The sequence below is a fragment of the Mesitornis unicolor genome, unplaced genomic scaffold (assembly GCF_000695765.1).
Source record: "Mesitornis unicolor isolate BGI_N332 unplaced genomic scaffold, ASM69576v1 scaffold1054, whole genome shotgun sequence".
NCBI classification, from domain to species: domain Eukaryota; kingdom Metazoa; phylum Chordata; class Aves; order Mesitornithiformes; family Mesitornithidae; genus Mesitornis; species Mesitornis unicolor.
In genome coordinates this window covers 85745-100127 of record NW_010180569.1, presented here as the reverse complement: position 1 = coordinate 100127, position 14383 = coordinate 85745, and the positions used below count along the sequence as shown (strand labels likewise).

General features: G+C 39.5%; 1 protein-coding gene across 1 annotated transcript in view; it reads left to right on the top strand.

The window, feature by feature from the left end:
* The first annotated feature begins 1809 nt into the window (after positions 1–1809).
* STARD9 (StAR-related lipid transfer (START) domain containing 9) overlaps positions 1810–14383 on the top strand; it is a 63019-nt gene continuing 50445 nt past the window's right edge. Inside the window, exons 1-6 of the mRNA XM_010183103.1 lie at positions 1810–1839; positions 1907–2023; positions 4585–4617; positions 4707–4768; positions 5484–5596; positions 11541–11610. Coding sequence (XP_010181405.1) covers positions 1810–1839; positions 1907–2023; positions 4585–4617; positions 4707–4768; positions 5484–5596; positions 11541–11610 — 425 coding nt within the window. The remainder of the gene's footprint in view (positions 1840–1906; positions 2024–4584; positions 4618–4706; positions 4769–5483; positions 5597–11540; positions 11611–14383) is intronic.

Below are 14383 nucleotides of genomic sequence, written 5' to 3'. Positions count from 1 at the left end.
CAACTCCTAATATTCTGTGATGCTGTGATTTGCTTCACTTCAGCCACCCTAGTAGCTGGCACCTGGAACACAGCCTCTGGGGCCCATGGTCCCCTCTCCAGCTGCTGACAGGCACTCTCGCACCACTCTGGTGCCCCTAATAGTTGGGAGATGGACCCAGTCTCTCCAGCTGCTGGTATCTATCCCTTACAGCACTCACACTTGGGACAGAGTGTGGTTACATGGAAAGATCATCAAGAAAGGATTTAATAAGAAAATAGGATAGACTGGTGAGCAAGCACGTCAGACAAGCGTGCTGATCTACTACTCCTCACGTGGGACCAGCCAGCCCCTTTTATAGCCCCTTCTCCTTCCTGACCCCCTAACCTTAAACATTCTTTTTTAAGTTTTACATAGCCCTGCAGGGCCCCCTCAGATATTGCAGATCCTTGTGTTCCTCTTGTTTCCCCCAGCTTGTTGCGTATGAAGTCCAGGTTGGCCCTCTCCAAATCTATGCTTTAGTTTATTAATGGTCTGTCCAGTAGTGACTGGAGAGTTTGTCACTGTCTCTGTTATCCCTTGTCTGTTGCATTTGTGTCTATGTGTTTTTGTTTATGCCTTTCATATTTCTTTCAATGAAAAAGTTACTTGATCTGATAATCTTAATGAAGCAGATGCTGTGACATGTCACATACCCTTAAAAATGTGGGCAAGGGTAGCCAAATCCTGCTAAATTGCAATGTTATTGACTCTTTAGCTGGAAATTAGCATCTTGTCTCTGTTTGAGTTGAAATATGATCTGAAAATAAAAGTCTCAGGAAAGGATTTTTAATCTCTCTTCTGGGTAGTTTAGGTAAAGTGCTGATATCTATGAAATATGTTTTACTATTGATTTTTATATCGGGTTTAGTACATTTATCTATCCATCGGCGAAGTAAATGACCTGGCAGTGGATGAGATTTCACAGCAGTGGAACACTGAAGTTGTATGCATTTCTCTATATACACTGCCTAGTTTTCTATGTGAAGGGCAAAACCATTAATACTTGCAACATTTCTTTTGAAAGGCCAAAGCGATGTTAAGGGGTTGGCAGCCTACCTACTGGAATCTTTTGATCCACCATGCGTTTGCTAGCAAACCTTACCAGATGTCCTTTCAGCTGGTCTAGGGCAAGGCTTCGATGTGCTGAGAATGTGGTTACAATGCAGGGCAGCTCTGTCTCCAAAAAAAGGAACAGGGAAAGGAAAAGCCATGACTGTTCAGTTCTTGCCGTGTGGGTAGTCTGGCTATGATGGTCCAACTTTTGCAGCTGCAGTGGGACCAGTGCAAGCTTTGGAAGCCCCTAGAGGCTGACATTGATTTGGTGGTAACGCTTCCTGGCTCTGTTGTATGACGAGAAGAAGCCACAGCACTGTGCGTGTGGCATGAACAGAAAAGAAAACATTTAGCCTTTGGTGGTGTCAGACAGGTCAGATAGAAGTAATGCTTGAGTAAGGTCTGCTTGCAGGCTATGGGTTAGACTTCACTTTGCTTTTGACCTGTAATTCTGACACCTAAGGCTCCTATTAATCTCATTGCCTTGATGACCTTCTGTCAGATTTATACTGAGGAATGTAAATCTTGGGGTGGGGGAGTTCCTCAAGAATTCATACAGTCTAAGTATAAAATAAGAGATAGCAGGCAGCGAAGCACAATTAAACACTACTGCTTGGTGTCAGCACTGTGCTTGGCATACCAACATCTGGAGGAAGAGCTAATAGGTGAATGCTGGGCACTTAGTGTTGTGTCTGATAAATTAAAAAGACAAATACTGTGAAGATCCTTGTTGCCATGGAGTTGTTAAAGCTGCAAGATCTGCAAGTAAGGCAGAATCTTTATAAAAAGGCATATTATTCATGGACTGTTTTGTTTCTTTTCGTCTTTTCAGGTGTTCCAGGACCTTGGCACTTCTGTGTTGTCGGGTGCATTCAGAGGATACAACATCTGCCTCTTTGCATATGGACAGACAGGTTCAGGAAAGACCTACACAATGATGGGAACACCTGTGAGTTACACCATTCATTTTACACTTGGGCTTGAGCGCAGGATGTCCAGCAGAAACATTACTTATTTTTAAACTGTGATTATGGTGCGTGTTGAGCAGAATGCTTGTACATTTCTTATTTGGTATTGATATATGTAAAATGCGTGTAAATATATAATATATGTAAATAATGTAGCATCAGCTAAAAATTCTAGAAAATATGGTGTATGTGGAATATATGGTGTAGTTGCAATATTGCTTTTAGATAACCTTCATTTACTATGTATGAATCTTATTGCCATGTTAGAGAACCAAAAAAAATCTATACCCCTGAGTAGTTCTGGTTTTTAGAAACATATAGCTCAAGATAATGCAAAGTATTCATTCTCATAGAATTTTTTGGCAGTCTGAGCTATGCTGAGATTAAATTACTTTCACAAATAAAACTGGATACAATTCACAGGGATACTTTTGTGACAGGCTTAACTACCTGTTTGGACATTGATGTATTGCACAAGTTATCTACAAAGATGATTAAGGGAGTGGAGCATCTCCCTTATGAGGAGCGGCTGAGGGAGCTGGTGCTCTTTAGTTTGCAGAAGAGGAGACTGAGGGGAGACCTCATTCATGTTTATAAATATTTAAAGGGTGAGTGTCACGAGGATGGAGCCAGGCTCTTCTTGGTGACAAACAATGATAGGACAAGGGGTAATGGGCACAAGCTGGAACACAGGAGGTTCCACTTCAATTTGAGAAGAAACTTCTTCTCAGTGAGGGTGACAGAGCCCTGGCCCAGGCTGCCCAGAGAGGTTGTGGAGTCTCCTTCTCTGCAGACATTCAAAACCCGCCTGGACGCCTTCCTGTGTAACCTCATCTGGGTGTTCCTGCTCCGGCAGGGGGATTGGACTGGATGAGCTTTGGAGGTCCCTTCCAATCCCTAACGGTCTGGAATTCTGTGATTCTGTGAAGTTATCCTTTGGCTGGTGGAAACTAACACTTGCTTCCAGTTTTTAAATGTGTTTGAATGATGTCTGCACAAGCTGATTTATTTTAAGATTCTTGTCTACCAGGAACCACTTAAAGTACATTTTAATCTTGGTACTCAGGTTGATGGGGTCATTTGAGGATTCCCCGCATTCTGCTTCAGCACAAGGGAATTTGGTCTCTATCCATAAATATTCTTGGCTGTTGTTGAAACAGGCCCCTAAAAAAGAAAAATTGTATTTAACTGTTTGTCTGAGTGCACCACCATTTCCTACACCCAAGGGATTCAATTTTTAAGGTTAAATATGGGTAAAATTTGTTCAGATCCTGAAGGTAAGAAAAAGACTGTTCTGCTATTGTTTATGCTTTGGAAAAGTTTGGATTTTTAAGATTTTCTTTTCCCCACAGACATCAGAAATAGGATTTTGTTAAATCATGACCTGGTTCTCCATTCATTTTATTCTAAACCAAGCTTAGCTCCATGAAAGCCTGAAGAATTGTTAAAATTGGGGTTAATAGGTGATGAACTAGAATATTTATATTACATTATTTTGCAAATATCTTAGCAATTCAGAATCACCACGGCTTGAAATCAAGATTATTTCCAAGAAAATCTCCAGGTATAGTGTTTCTAAGAAATTTCTGGCTTATAAAGTGTTTTCTTTCTCCAGTGGAATCCTAATTTGATCTGATATTTAATAACACGTATTCACTGTGAAACACTGTTCAAAGCTAGGAAGAAACAAGTGTTTGGTACAAGCTGAGCTTTTGTCCACAGTGGTCCACTTGATGAGCCTGGAGTTTTTTCTCCCTGACACCATTTCAAGTGTGCCTTCTAAAAGCCTCTCATGCTCCTCAGCAAACAGATTCCACCTAAGCCTGAGTCTCACTTGGGGTGTGTTGACAACACTTCACTAAAGTGTTGAGCAATCATGTCACAAGAAGAGTTGATCACACAAAAACACACCGTTCCTTCAGTGCTTGGGTAGCAGTGCTTCCTTCAGTGATTTATCAGCTAGTTTGGGTACTGTTAGCAGTCCATATCCCATTCTCTCTGAGAGACCACATTTGTAAATCTAGAACATAAAGCTGTTCCAAGCCTGTAGAATAGAATAAAGAAATAAAAGTCAGAATATGGAAAAAACAAAATCTTAATGACCAGTGAAGCTAGTTTCAGTGTTGGCCTGGTTTCATCTAGACTGCAACACTTCTGACAGAGGCATGCCCAGTATCTTTACATCAAACAGCTCTTAGATTTAACCCAAGCCTCTAAACTTCTCATCAGCACCTTATACATCACTCTAAAGTGACTTTTGCTATAAATAGATTTGCAGTGAAGCTAAGACAGCTGACATTACAGAGCACACGATCTCCTGCAGTGTTTCACAGGCAGGATGCTTCAGCTGGAGCAGTAGAGCATTGCCATGCTCTTCTGAACTACACTCCAAGGCGGTTTGTGTTGTAATCCACCATACAGTCATTACTTTAATGTTGCACTATGATTCTGTCCTTCTCTTATAGCTTGGCTTTTATTTAAAAATAAGTTTTGCAGGAGTGATCACATGTACATGGTTTAATTTCTTGCTTTTTATTTCAAGGCATCCATGGGGTTGACACCTCGTATATGTGAGGTACTTACTTTTTATTTCACTTGCATTTCTTTAAGCAGTTAGACTTTCTTGATGGATTTAAAATTTACATAAACGTCTGGTTTGTGCAGGGCCTCTTTTCAAGGAACGATGATTACTCAGACCAGACAGCATCTTGCAGAGTAAAGGTCAGGTAAGTGTGTCACTGTTTCAGGCAATGCTATGAATGCTTTCAACAACTTATTCCTGTAATTAAACAAAGTAAAGGCTAGTTTATTTTGTTCCTGTTTTCTCAGATGATAGTAATTTTGGGACAAGAGAGAGAACACAGAGGAATGAGAAGAAAGTGTTTTGTTTAGTTTTCCATCTCAGTATAGTACTTTGGTCTGTTCTCTTTTGTATGGAGAGCTGAAATAGGAGTGCATTTAAAAAATGTCTTACTGTTTGTTTAACTCTTAAATTTAAAACATTACTTACTGTTTGTTTAACTCTTAAATTTGAGCCATAATCCTACAACCCATTCTTACTCACCATTCCCATTGATCTAATGAAGCATTATGTTTGTAAATTTGGGGATTTGAACTCAGTAGTGTTAAAAAAGCATATTTTGAGAATTTTAAAATAAAATATTGAATATCTCTTGCTTCTTGGCATGTGCTACTGTGAGTCTTTTCGTTGTGCGTGGGAAGGTGCAGTAACAGGGATAATGAAAATGAATTCATTAACTTTATCTTGAAAGATATATGTAAGATTCAGGTAGCTACATTGTGCAAATATGTGCTTATTCTTTTGCTTTGGTTTGGTTTTAATTGTGTTCATTTAACATTCAATTTTTTTTATGCTTATTCTTTTGCTTTGGTTTGGTTTTAATCGTGTTCATTTAACATTCAGGTTTTTTTGCTTTCCAGTTTTCTTGAAATCTATAATGAGCGTGTCCGAGATTTGTTAAAACAATCAGACCGAAAGAAACCTTACACGCTTCGAGTCCGAGAACACCCCGAAACAGGACCATACGTACAAGGTGAGAGTGGGCTTCACATCTGAATTTCAAGTAAACGTGTATAAGGTCTGTATGTATCTTTGCATATGTTCCTGGCGTGATTCTAATTGCCTCTACTCTTGAAGAGTCACTTTCCTCAGACATTCTGGTTGTTAATATGAACACGTGTAATTCACTGAACACTTCGCCTCTATTATCCTACTGGCTGGGTGTCCTGCACATTTCTGTTTGTCATTCCAGGCACAGGACGTGTGTGAGCTATGCTGTTTTACTTTCTTTTGTTTTACAGAAATCTTAACTTGATCAAGAAATATACCAACATCAGCTCTAAATAGGTTGTACAGACCAGCCTAAGGTCCCTCCATACCTGTTTCAGTTCTTGCAGCAGTATATATATAAAATAATAATGATTAAAAAGTAGATGAACTCAACTGTTTGATGTTGCAGGCCAGGTCATGAGAAGCAATTCTCTCCCCCGATGTGCACCCATTAAGATTAATTTTTCTTCGTTAATCTGAAAAAGCACAGGATGGGTAATGTAGGTGTATTATCCAATTGGAAACATCAGACACTTTAATTCACACTTGCAACAGCAGCCCTTCAGGTGGCTTTGTGTCTTCTAGTGAATCACAGCCTTCAAATCAGGTGACAGAACAGACAAAACAAACCAACAACATGGGGGTTTTTTTCCTGTTCCAGCTGTCTTGCTTATTTGAGCTCTTATCTACTTTCTCATTGTTTTTGTTCTTCCAGTTCCTTTTCACTTTAGATCGGTGCCTTCACTTTAGAGTCTTGTATAGCTTTAAATTGGAGGTTGGCCATTGCTACTTTGTAAATTGAGTAGCTCCGGATGTAAAGTTTGCCTGCTACATTGTCCTGCATCTGACCAACAACTGACAAAAGGCATGTCCCTCAAAATCCGTGCACCAGTACAACATCATACAGAGCAGCTTTACAGTGGAGGTCAGAAGGAAGAGCCTTTTCCAAACTGATGCAAGTTGCAAAAATTAGTGAGTTTGTTTAGAAAGTAAATGCATACGTTTCCTTTTCATTGTGCCTTTTATCTAGCGGGCAGAATTTCAAAATTGCCTCTGGTATTGCTGACTTTGCAGCTGCTTGGCTGGCCACCAAGTGGGTAGTAACACCTGAGAGGTATACATTTAGTATGCAAAATGCATACCACACAGATTTGTATTGGTCCTGTCACATGATATCAAACACTGATTTGTTCTGGCTTTTAGATACGGTTCTTGTCTCTGTTTCGTTAATTCCTTGTTTCTTCCTGGTTTGCTTTTCTCCCTCTCTTTTTCTTTATAACGTTGTTACACATCAGATTGTTATCCTCACTTCAGAGATTAAGGCAAGATGTGACAACAGACAGGGTGACTTGACTGTGATTGAATGGAGCCTGGAATTGCCAGCTCTCATTGCCTGGGCACCTTCAGTATCGGTCATAGCACATCTAGGAACTGACGGTTGTTACCAATTTCTGCTCTCAAAACTGGAAATAACTACGTGGGAAATGTTGAATTTGCACGGTCCTATACACAAGGGTCTATCTAACATTCTGGTTATTCAGCTGTGCTTTCCCAGCACATCAGCATCCTGTTTAAGGAGAGTTGGAAAACAGATGAATTGATGGTCTCATTAGTATGGCAACCTTATCATTCTTTGAAAAGCACATTCATAGACATTTGGCCTTTATTGAGGTCTTTCCAAGATTCCCTTTCTACCTGCTTCTTATTGGAGAACTTCATTGTTGGTGAAGTACAGATAGTAATTATTTTCTTTTAGCAGCTGCTCATTCACCACACAAGAAAACGTCTTTAAACTGCTTCCTTCCGTGGCAATTTCCATCCCTTTTCTCAGGCCTTATGTCTCCAGTGATTCCTTGGCTGCATGTAATGGAGTTTCCTTGTTTTAAAAGAAAATGAATTTATAGCTTCTGCCAATGGGCTGGCTTGCCTTTTGTCACTAATTTGTCTTCTTCTGGAACCTTTGAGGCCGAATCTGTCACTTTTTTCCAGTTCTTGTTTCTCTGGGCTTGTTTTGTTTGTTTGTGGGAGGGGTGTTTTTGTTGTCGTTGTTTGCTTGGGTTTTTTGAAATTTAATTTTATCCCTTTTGAATAATAAACTTAGACACAACTGAAAATTTTAAATGGAACAATTTTATGCTAGAGTTCTGAAATATGCCATAAAAATTCCCAGTAGTTTAGATTTTGTAAAATAAGAGGAAAGGATAATGGAAAAAGATTAACCTAGACGGTATTTGCCAGCTTTGGCCATGTTTATAAATCCAGTATGAATATTTTAGAAGATTCTCTCCATCTGCATCTTATGACAGCCTCCAAAAATCATCGTGTTAATGTCTGTAAGAAAAATTTTAGTGATAAATGTGATTCGCATTTTTAGAAAAACTGATCACATGCATGAAAACTGAAGTAATTGCTCAAGGCATCATGGGTGTAATTAGATGCTATTGTGAGGGCATGCGAACAGACGTGATTTCAGGCTGATGAGTCAGTGGCTTAGGGCAGCAGTCAGATGACATAGTTCTTTTTTTAGGATATGTGTATAAGAGTGTATATTAATAAAGAGTTTTGCTTATGGACAGTTTGCGCAAATAAGAACTGTAACAATTTGCTTTACTTGAGACAACCCTGGTGTCTTTTGGAGAGAGTGACTAATAAAGAAGCTGTGATTGCATAGCTCCTTTTGGAAGTGCACTCATTAGTTCACATCAAAAATAATCAGCAGTGAGAAAGTCCAGAGGTCTTTTGAATGCAGGTGAGAGTACAACCAGCTTAATTTTAATGACATCAAATTCAAGACAATGAAGTGGTTCACAACACTGGTACAAAATTACAAAATGCCCTTCTCAACTCCAGTAATACATTGCTGAAATCAGCAATTGCTGATCTCTGTAATGAGGGCCTTCCTTGTGCAGTTTTATTTGTAGTCTCTCTGTGCAGGATCACAGCGCAAGAATGTTGTTACCAATAGCTAGATGGTTGAGATCAGAATTATGAGAGAGCTTACTGGAAGAGGAGCTTGTGTTGCGTTCCCCTTCCAGGCAATTTCCTTCATGGGAGAAATAAAAACGGTGTGTCATGGTTTACACAGTTGCTCTGTCACCCAATGCCTCCTCCCCACCTGGGAGGGGGGTCAAGAAAAGGAAAGGAGGTTTGTGGGTTGAAATAGATATATAGTTAGCAAAATAATAACAATAACAATAACAAACTAATATTAATAACAGTGATAATATAAAATACACAGAGTTATACTCAGCCAATATTGTGGGGCAGTAGGCCTCAGGGTTAGGATGGTAAACAAGTCCCTCTCGAGATGTCAGCCATGAAGAAGGGGAAAAAGGAGGAAGAAGAAGAAGGGCCATCCCCAGCAAACTCCCCACATTATAGTGAATGTGATGTTTATGGTATGGAATAGTATTAATAGGTCAGCTTCGGGTCAGCTCCCCTGGATTTCTGCTTCCCCCAGCCTCTGCACCTCAGGACTGCTAAAGACCTTGAGCATCACATCCCAGCTTTAGCTGAAACCTATAACAAAGTTTTATCACTTTGTTCCCATGAAATAGAATGTTGCAGAGTTTTCCTCAACAGAAAACTGACTCTAAAATTGTATCGCAGTAAAAACAGGACATGGTGAACGTCGGCAAAGCTCAGAAATTGTCCATGATTCCCCACAGATCCAGTATGTCAAGCACTAACATCGGTACTTGCATCACACTTCTTGCAAGCCGTCAGCAACTTTGATCAGGAGCTCCCCAGTGTACCATTAGTTTTGCAGTTGTGTGGTTGGTGTCAGTGATATCCAGAGTACAGTTAGCACTGGGTGAAGAACAGACAGAGAGGAAAATCAGAAAACTTAAGCCCTTTAAGCAAGCTGAGGTGCTCTGGACAGTGTGTTTTCCATTTGCAAGTCCGGGCAGGAAGTCCCAGCTCTGAACACAAAGCAGAACAGTTTCCAGCCCATCATTTTTCCACGTAAAGGCTGTGAGATTGTAGCCTTTAAAATGCTGAAAGTGTTTCAGTGCTTTGGGTTGGAATCGTTTCAAACTTCTCCCTCACAGATGGTTGCACTGTTAAGGAATCGGCCTCTCTTAAATGAGGAAATGATGCAATCTATTTTGTTACTTTGAGACAGATTTCTAGGGGAGATCCTTCCTTACTCCAAGGCAGATTTCTAGACGAGCAAATATTTTTGATCTTTCTATGGGGCTTGAAAATGACCTTTCTTTTTCCAGCATTCAACAGACAAAACACTTTGTAATTTCTTTTCTAACTATATATACAATATTTCATTTACCTTACTGAAAAGCTAAATGTTTTGAACTCTGTGCTAGATTCGCTACTTCAGTATGTATGGAAATGTAGGTAGGTAAGAATTTCTTCCATGCCTCCATTTTACGACTGGATTTTTATTCAGTTAAATAAGACCCTGAAAAAGGGTCTGGGAAAACAATGTATGATAGTTTCCATATTCTGAGCTTTGAAGATCCTAGCGCTGTTGGAAAAATAATGGGCCTCTTTCTCAAATGGAAAATGTGATGACTTCTGGAATTAATGTATTGTAAAGGGACACTAGAGAGCAGAAGCAATGCTTTTGTTTGGAAATCATCCTGTACTCTGTGTGTGTGAGTGTGCATGCCCGCACGCTACAGTGAGGGGGTTTTTTAAGTGTGGGTGTTCCAAAATTCTTTTCTTTCTCTCTCTCTTTGTATCAGTTATTAAAACATAAAATAAATACCCATCTTTGGCTTAGATTTTGCTTTCATTTAAAGTTAAGCAAGCTGTTACCATGTAAGGACAGACTTTCTCTAACGATGTCAGAAGTACTTATTTCAGTCTTCTTGAATTTTGTATTCATCTTGACTCACATTCTAGCAGTAGATGAATTATTTTATCCAAATAAATCACATTGTTTAGCATTCTGCCTTCATCCACACTTTTGTGGCTTGCAATAAAACAAACCAAACCTATGTTAGTACGGGGGGAGGAAGTAGCCCAGGATTCCAGCTCTGAGATAAAGCATCCTGCACAGGAGTGTTTCGTTTAGGTATTGTATGCCAAAGACCTGCATCACAACTCAGGTGGTTTTTTAGGAGTCACTTCAGTACAAATGGTAACTAATCCTCACCATAAAATGAAAACAAGACATATAAAACTGGATTTATGTGAAAGACAAGCTTGTTGAGGTTAATTTTATGTGTCTGCTGGAGTTTGCCTTTTGCAAGGACCTGGCAGCAGCATTGCAGCACAGCAGCACACTGCCCTCCACCGGGGCCCTGCTGCTCACAGCCACCACTGACAGCAGGCTCTGCAATGCAGTGCTGCTTTCACTTGGTTTGGTTTCAGCGGGTTGTTTCTCCCTTAAACATAAAATTTAAAAAAAAGGAAGCTGAAAGCAGAAGACAGAAAAAGGCCAGATGTTTCCTATCATTATTTGAGTATCCTCTGGGGAGAAAAGAGTGTAAAGTCTGCTAAGTGACAGACAAGCCTAGTTAAGTAAATGGTAAATATTCACAGGGCACATTTCCTCATTCTGTTAGCAGCGTGAGCAGAGCCATTATCCAGAGGCAGTGGCAAAAAGCTGCTTACAGGATCTGTACCTGATTGATAGTAGTGACATAGCTGAAAATTTCTTGTGGAGTTTTGGTTATACTGGTTTTTAAATACCATTGTTGGAAAAATGTCTATACTTTGAAGGTACAAGGCATTTTTTTATACAGAAGTCATTGCATCTGAAGGATGGACTATATTTTTTTATTTTCTTTTTAAAAAATAAAATTGGGGTCTTTTTTAAAAAAATAGTTACTCTAGGTGGGAGACTGCTTGTAAAACAGACTGGCATCCCAGCAGAACATCCTTGTGCTCCTGATGTTGGGTAAATGGGCTGCAGCTTCCTGAGGAAAATATGCACTTAACTCTTTTTAAATCTTTGGCAGGATTGACTCAACATTTAGTTACAGACTACAAGCAAGTTGTAGAACTTCTAGAAGAAGGGATAGCTAAAAGGTATTTTATGAAACAAACCAGCTCCATGTTTATTTAACACTTCTTTTACCATGTGTTGATTTAATTGATGTTTAATTTGCTGACAGTGTTGCCAATGCTTTGTTGAGACAGGATGTCAGATTTTCTGATCCTGCACCTGACATACAGATAGGTTGTTACGTATCCTCCCATTACCCACAATAAGAGCTACAAACACTCATGAATATGTTTCTTCCAAACTGATCCCATGCTGACATACCCACAAAATTCAACCACCTGGCTGGGATAAAAATGCATGCCAGGAAAATGTTTTGCTCTAAACTTTCATTTTTCTCCTCCACTTGCTCATGACACTTTTGACTTTATAGCTTTCAACTCACTTAGTGGAACTAGTGATTTAAAACTGCTGAAAATATAGTGTATTTTTATTTATTTTCTATAAGTATTCATTTTATAATAATTTGTTTTGTTTTTTATAAGTTTTTTGTGGGTTTTTTTTAAATTCTTAGTCCAAATCATGTGTGTTTGTTTTGACTTTATAGCTTTCAACTCACTTAGTGGAACTAGTGATTTAAAACTGCTGAAAATATAGTGTATTCTTAGTTATTTTCTAGAAGTATTCATTTTATAATAATTTGTTTTAATTTTTATAAGTTTTTTGTGGGTTTTTTTTTTTTTAATTCTTAGTCCACATCACATGTGTTTTTGCTACAAGGGAACTGTGGAAGTGGCACAGCAGTGAAGCCAATGATTTCAGCTCTTATTAGTCAAGACACTTTTTCACTTTTTCATCAGGGAGCCTCTGATATCAACACAGCTGAGAAGAGTTATATGTGAAAGGATTCTCCAAATACAAATCACGCTTCCAAAACTCCACTTAAAAGAAGTTGACATTTTAGAATATCAGTGATGCTGGGAAGTAAATAAAAAGTAAGATGCATTATCACAAAAACATAGACTATACAGCAGGATTAAGTTTTGCTGCTTCTGCTTGTAGTGATCAATAGATGCAACTCTATGGTAAGAAGAGACACTTTCAGATTAATAACAAAATTCCAGTTTTTCCAGTGCTGTAATCCTACAGGTGTCTCATTGTTAAGGAAATAGAAGATGTAGAGAAAATAAAATCAGAGGTTCAATAGTGTGTGAGTTTGTGCGATGCTGAAGTTTCAGACTTTGTCAGTCGCACGAAACCAAGCAACTTCTGGGTGACTTTTCAAAAGCTTATTTGGAATATACAGGAAACTCCTATTTACCGATAGTCTTTATTTTTATGAGATATTCTGCAGAGTATGTGTTAGCACATTATAAATGCAAACAAGCTAATTGAGAACATCTGCAGTCTGGGATATGCTGCCAAATGAATATGAGCAAGACATTAGGGGAAGGAGGGTTGGGAACAGGTTGCAATTGCACGTATGGCTGGAGGCAGTAGAAGAGCAGGTGCAGCATGGTGGCTTCAGGTCTGACTATGCAGGAAAGATAAGAGGGGAAGCTCCCCTTCAACAGGGGTGGTGCCTTTCCTGGGGGAGAGGGCAGCTCCTGTACTAACAACAAACACAGTTTACCAAAGGCAGTTTTCCTACCAGTATGTTTTATCAGGCCATTTCCAGCCCTGCTCTGGCTTTACCTGTCCATTTTAAAATGAACAAATAATGATTTTCAACATGCAATTGTTATTTTTGTTGTAACTTTCAGTTCTGCTCTTTGGTTTTTTGTTTTGTTTAGTTTTTTTCTCGTGACACTTTGCCAGACTGAGTCTCAAATGCTTAAGGATAAAATCTTTAAAATGCTGGAAACAGAAATTTCCAAATTTCCAAACAGGTAGCCCTTATGCTGTATAAAGCAAAACAACCAATGAATCTAGTTGATATTATTAGAACAGTTTAAAACATTAAAATGTGCAACCCATGTGGCAATGAAATAGAATATATGGAAAATTAACATACATTCTCCCATAAAAATGCTCACATGGGTTGTGAGTAGTTGAGATGGGAACTTGCCCTTCAGTTGCCCTGTGTATTGTCAGAGCTGAGAAGTGAGTACTAACATTTCCTCCTCCAAATCCTGAGGCACTTTGTACTTCTTTTTGGCTTTATAACAGTTTTAGCACTGTTCCCTTATATTCTCTGCCTATAGTAGAGCTGTTTGCTGTCTTTTGCCCTTTACCTAATTGTTTGCCTCCTCCAGCATCTGAAGACTGGTTCATGTTCTTCCCCTCCCTCAGCTTAGGCTCACTTATAACCATGATGCCCTAAACTGCCTGTAGCTTTCGGCAGTCCCTGCTCACACAGCCGTGGAGGTGTAGGAGGCAGAGAACAGTAAGAGAGGAGAGTCCTGGATTTGGCCTCCTGCGGCAGTTTGCACAGCTGCAGCTCTCTGCTCTCTAAGTGCAGCTGCTCTCTGCAGTACTTGCAGCTGGGCTCGTAACAAGAATGTGGTTTCACAGTCCTTGCCTGCACTACTGAAATCATCTGCTGTTGTTGAGTGTAAGCTTGGCAAAACTGGTGCTAAAGGCTGCACTTATAGCTGATGTTTAAAGCAAGCTGCGAGAGTGACAAAGGAAAAAACCTGGGACCTGGCTTCTGCCCTAAGCAAAACCCTGCTGTCTTTGGGTTTGTCTAACAAAAGCACCAACAAAGAAAGCAGAAATTCTCAAAGTTTGTGCTACAGAAAGTGAGAGTGTCACTGCTTCCCCCTATCCTGTGCTTGGTACCTGCTAGCCAGAGTCAGAGGGCTGGAGCCAGATGATTGATCTGTCAATGTGGTAAAGGCAAACAAGTGCTACATGAGT